Here is a 6305-nt window from a genome sequence, read left to right on the forward strand (position 1 = left end):
TAGTAGTGTATGTGCTGTTTTCAATTTATAATAAAAGATCAATAACTTAGTATTTGTATTGCTTACTTATTTTATTTTCCGAACAAATATTTTTATAAAACGATGAATACGATAAAAATAAAGATAGTAAGAAAGTTCAAAATTGAAAATGAATGATGTAATACAATTTAATATATCTGTAACTAGTTATATCATCAAAAATAATATAATTTAAGAAAGTATTAAACCACGACTGCAACACCTGCCTTTTTATTATACATAGCCTAACATAACAACCTAACCTAGCCTAATCTTACATTTATATTATAATTTAGTTTAAGAAAGCCTCATCTTTTTATTTGTGTGTGACACAACTGTTTCATGTTCCGGTCTATTATTAACTAATGTTTCGTTAATAAAAGTATAATTAGAGTTTTGCTTAACTGTAGGTATGTCCGAGATTTCTCGCATTAAAGTATCCTTCGATACGTCAGCCTGTGGTTCATCTTCTTCTAATAAATTTTGTACATTCTCGCATGATTTCCCATAACAATTTACACATATCCGCGTACACTTTAGACCGTGTTTTCGACAACCACATTTTTTGCCACACCCAGTTTTACATTTACAAGAAATTTTGTGCAACACGTCCTCTGGAATTAAGTCATCATCAGAATAACTGGCGACCAAACCATTACAGTCACTTTTCCAGCCAAATTCAAGTGGATTCAAATGGTTTCCCTGTCACGCTTGAATTTGTAAATAGACACGTAAGCTATGTTGTTTTATAGCACCTGCTGTTGGAGGCAGAGTTTTAAATTTAAAATTGGATTTTATTGTTGATCTTTCGAAATGTAGAAATCTTAGATCATTCGATAAAATGGTTTTTTTATTTTTTTTTTCATACTCTAAATCAGTTTTTGTAACATACATTGCTTTAGTAATTTCGCAACCAATTCTCGTAATAGTTTCACTATTAGCAACACTATCAGAAAACTTCTTTGCAAATTCAATTAACGTATCTGACGGCAAACATTTTATAATTGAATTTTTCCCTTTATTAAAAAAAGAAGAAGTAGTGTCACATCCACTAAAAGCATATAAAAATTGTATTATTTCCCGTAATTCTGTAAATTTAAAACTATTGCTTGTAAAATATTGAATTTGTTTCGTTCGACCTGTTGTAATTTTTTTAAAAACTATATTTGAAAAATTAGCTGCTAAATGTGAAAATATCACTAACAAGTCGGTATCATTTCCTACGATAACCACTTTATTGTCATTTTTTGCAGCTTCGACTGCATTTTGAATTATTAAAACGTCGGCGTCTTCTTTAGCTTGTTTAGTACAAAATCCGTGTTCATTTAATTTATTGATCAATAGTTTAATTATACTGTTTTTATTTTTTTCATTTGATAAAAATTCTTTGGGCTTCAAACTTATTTTTGTATTGTAGTCACATATAACTTCACGGCCAATGGAATTCTTCTGTCATCGGAGTCTTTCTGCACATTTTGTGTCATTTACATTACTGTAGCCGTCAAATATGACGATACTATTTTTAGTGAAAGTGTTTTTTGCATAATTTACATATTTATTCAAAATCTGATCCATCGACTCGTTAATTTTCCAAATTACTTGATATAATAAATAACCACCATCCACTACATGTATAAGCGATGAATGGAAGGGACATCCAGTGCAGTGAATAAAATTTTGAGTAACACGCTCTTGTCAGTTTTTATCATTACACCCATTTTAAAAAGAGCAAGTGGATATGGAGCTAATTCATACATTAAGTATTGTTGCATGTCCGATTTTGCACTTAAATTTAAACAAATTCTTTGAAATATCAATAAAGGTTGAATCGTTACAATCGCATCATTTACTTTTATTTTATTGTTCATAGCACTGATCAGTAAAACTTGATCTTTTCTTTTAAATTTAACGTCTTCAAAAGGAATTCCAATAATCCTATTAACTAAATTGATTCCAACTTTGTGTGCTTTATGACAATAACTAATCTTGTGGTTTCCTACAATACCAGAACAAATTGAGTATAATTTATCGGACACTAGAAAAAGATTATTATATTTATAAAAATCAATCAGTAACACTAAGTCAGTAGCATCTCTGTTCATTCTATAGCTACGGGAATCTACATGTTCGGTATTTTCGTATGTGTAGTTGCAAAATTGTTCCATTTCATGTGAAATCTCTAATAAAAGTATAGCGCAAGCTATCCATTTTGTCACTGTACTTTCGGATACCCCTCGACCACGTGTCAATCCACCCATACATTTCATTCCTCTCATTAGGACCTGTTCGATAGCCACATCAGACCATACACCAGACCAAAATTTTGAGGAACGCCGAATAGTAAAATAACCTTGGTTGACAAATTCATCATAGGTTTTTACATCTGAAGTAGATCGCAATTTCATCATATCCTGCAGATAAAGATGGGTCGATTTAGCATAATTCTGCTGACCACTTGCTTGAAAATAAGGTAGTATTTCGTTTACACTCTTTAAATGTAAGTTGAAGTTAGCTGATTGTTCTGCATGATAAAAATCCATCACTATAGTAATAAAATTCAAATACTGAATTCATAGTTGAGCTGTGGGGTCATTGCCTTTTAACAGGTTTAAACGAGTATTAAATTTATTCATTATACTTGTCAAAATAATTCTTTTAAATATATTGTTTAAATGTTGTGTATCGCTGTCACTAAAAGAGCAATCGTCGATTACTAAACCACCAATTACTACGAAATTTAATAGATCACCTCTGATGGCCCCTGAAAAGGCAAGTCCTAGTAAAGCCTTAGTATCAGAATTTTCAGCAAGCGACCCCCTCCCATGATATATCCAACTGCACCGAGAAAAGATATAAGGCTATGAAAACCACCTAATCTGACAATTACATTACCAATACCATATATGTCATTATTAGGATCAACTGAAGCAATTATTGTACGGACTTTCCAATATAAAGGTTACAAATGGAAGAGGTATAATTTCAGATACATCAAATTCCGTTACAAATGAATTTTTCTCTTTATAACCAAGCCATCCCTGCATACTTTTTGGTGATGTTTTTTTGCAATTAACCATAAGAAATTAAGCTCAGCTAAACTGAATTTATGTTCTTCCATATTTTCGAGGGTAATCTTTCTAGCAGCAAGTATTTTAAGGCCATTTAAATTAGTGTTAAAATTTTGAAGAGGTAAAAAGACGAAAAAATCGCATATACTGTCTGTTTTAAGAATTTTTTTAAGTCTTGGAATATTTGAATTTGCTACAACTGCTGAAGATGGAGTAACACTTGCAATACCTCCCATTGCATGAAACGTATTACGCCCATTTATAGTGCAAGTGTTGTGATCAGCATTGTCAAAAATGAATTGTACAAAACAATTTGGCAAAATTTTATAATTCTCAAGGTGTTTAACAATAGATGCTTCAAAAAGCTGAGTTTTAGTTTAGATCATATTGGACTTTACGAGCATCCTGTAGCATAATGCTGCTGCCTCGTATACTCTCATTCGTTCTTCGTAAGTTTTATTTCTAGCATTATACCACTTTTTATCAATTGTATATCCATCACCTGCGTATGTTATTTGTAAATCCCCTCGAAAAAGTTNTTACTTATTTTATTTTCCGAACAAATATTTTTATAAAACGATGAATACGATAAAAATAAAGATAGTAAGAAAGTTCAAAAATGAAAATGAATGATGTAGTACAATTTAATTTATATGTTACTAGTTATATCATCAAAAATAATATAATTTAAGAAAGTATAAAACTACAACCACAGCACCTGCCTTTTTATTATACGTAGCCTATAACATAACAATCTAACCTAGCCTAATCTTACATTTATATTATAAGTAATTTAATTTAAGAAAGCCTCATCTTTTTATTTGTATGTGACACAACTGCTTCATGTTCCGGTCTATTATTTACTAATGTTTCGTTTATAGAAGTGTAATTGGAGTTTTGTTTAAATGTAGGTATGTCCGAGATTTCTCGCATTAAAGTATCATTCGATACGTCAGCCTCCGGTTCATCTTTTTCTAATAAATTTTGTACATTCTCGCATGATTTTTTTCCATAACAATTTACACATATCCGCGTACACTCTAGACCGTGTTTTCGACAACCACATTTTTTGGCTCACCCAGCTTTACATTTACAGGAAATTTTGTGCAATACGTCCTCTGGAATTAAGTCGTCATCAGAATAACTGGCTACCAAACCATTAGAGTCACTTTTCCAGCCAAATTCAAGTGGATTCAAATGGTTTCCCTGTCACGCTTGAATTTGTAAATAGACACGCAAGCTATGTTGTTTTATAGCACCTGCTGTTGGAGGCAGAGTTTCAAATTTAAAATTGGATTTTATTGTTGATCTTTCGAAATGTAAAAATCTTAGATCATTCAATGAAATTGATTTTTTATTTTATTTTTTTCATACTCTAAATCAGTTTTTGTAACATACATTGCTTTAGTAATTTCGCAACCAATTCTCATAATAGTTTCACTATTAGCAGCACTATCAGAAAACGTTTTTGCAAATTCAATTAACGTATCGGACGGCAAACATTTTATAATAGAATTTTTCCCTTTATTAGAAAAAGAAGTGGTGTCACATCCACTAAAAGCATACAGACATGGTATTATTTCCCGTAATTCTGTAAATTTAAAAATATTGCTTGTAAAATATTCGACCCGTTGTAATATTTTGAAAAACTATATTTGAAAAATTAGCTGCTAAATGTGAAAATATCACTAACAAGTCGGAGTCATTTCCTACTTTATTGTCATTTTTTGCAGCTTTGACTGCACTTTGAATTATTAAAACATCGGCGTCTTCTTTAACTTGTTTGGTACAAAATCCATGTCCATCCAATTTATTGATAAATAGTTTAATTATACTGCTTTTATTTTTTTCATTTGACAAAAATTCTTTGGGCTTCAAACTTATTTTCGTATTGTAGTCACATTTAACTTCACGGCCAATGCAATTCTTCTAACGTCGGAGCCTTTCTGCACATTTTGTATCATTTACATTACTGTAGCCGTCAAATATGATCATACTATTTTTAGTGAAATTGTTCTTTGCATAATTTATATATTTATTCAAAATCTGATCCATCGACTCATTAATTTTCCAAATTACTTGATATAATAAATACCCACCATCCACTATATTTATAAAGGGTGAATGGAATGGACATTCAATGGAGTGAATAAAATTTTGAGTAAACACGCTCTTCTCAGTCTTTCTCATTACATCCATGTTAAAAAGAGCAAGTGGATATGGAGCTAATTCATACATTAAGTATTGTTGCACGTCCAATTTTGCACTTTTTAAACAAATTCTTTGATATATCGATAAAGGTTGAATCGTTACAATCGCATCATTTACTTTTATTTTATTGTTCATAGCACTGATCAGTAAAACTTGATCTTTTCTTTTAAATTTAACGTCTTCAAAAGGAATTCCAATAATCCTATTAACTAAATTGATTCCAACTTTGTGTGCTTTATGACAATAACTAATCTTGTGGTTTCCTACAATACCAGAACAAATTGAGTATAATTTATCGGACACTAGAAAAAGATTATTATATTTATAAAAATCAATCAGTAACACTAAGTCAGTAGCATCTCTGTTCATTCTATAGCTACGGGAATCTACATGTTCGGTATTTTCGTATGTGTAGTTGCAAAATTGTTCCATTTCATGTGAAATCTCTAATAAAAGTATAGCGCAAGCTATCCATTTTGTCACTGTACTTTCGGATACCCCTCGACCACGTGTCAATCCACCCATACATTTCATTCCTCTCATTAGGACCTGTTCGATAGCCACATCAGACCATACACCAGACCAAAATTTTGAGGAACGCCGAATAGTAAAATAACCTTGGTTGACAAATTCATCATAGGTTTTTACATCTGAAGTAGATCGCAATTTCATCATATCCTGCAGATAAAGATGGGTCGATTTAGCATAATTCTGCTGACCACTTGCTTGAAAATAAGGTAGTATTTCGTTTACACTCTTTAAATGTAAGTTGAAGTTAGCTGATTGTTCTGCATGATAAAAATCCATCACTATAGTAATAAAATTCAAATACTGAATTCATAGTTGAGCTGTGGGGTCATTGCCTTTTAACAGGTTTAAACGAGTATTAAATTTATTCATTATACTTGTCAAAATAATTCTTTTAAATATATTGTTTAAATGTTGTGTATCGCTGTCACTAAAAGAGCAATCGTCGATTACTAAACCACCAATTACTACGAAATTTAA

At 31.0% G+C, this 6305-nt stretch overlaps 1 protein-coding gene across 4 annotated transcripts in view; it reads right to left on the reverse strand.

Moving 5' to 3' along the window:
* Positions 1 to 6305, reverse strand: part of LOC108737016 (kinesin-like protein Klp98A) — a 22170-nt gene that overhangs the window by 4740 nt on the left and 11125 nt on the right. For 2 of the 4 annotated variants that reach the window (XM_025980545.1, XM_025980548.1), the window contains exon 4: positions 3848 to 5975. The exons of the other annotated variants lie outside the window; for them this stretch is intronic. In XM_025980545.1, coding sequence (XP_025836330.1) covers positions 5016 to 5975 — 960 coding nt within the window. In that variant the 3' untranslated portion in view covers positions 3848 to 5015. Of the gene's footprint in view, positions 1 to 3847; positions 5976 to 6305 lie in introns of those variants that run through there. 4 annotated transcript variants of the gene reach the window in all.

The sequence above is a fragment of the Agrilus planipennis genome, unplaced genomic scaffold, assembly GCF_000699045.2.
Source record: "Agrilus planipennis isolate EAB-ADULT unplaced genomic scaffold, Apla_2.0 scaffold113, whole genome shotgun sequence".
Classification (NCBI taxonomy): Eukaryota; Metazoa; Arthropoda; class Insecta; order Coleoptera; family Buprestidae; genus Agrilus; species Agrilus planipennis.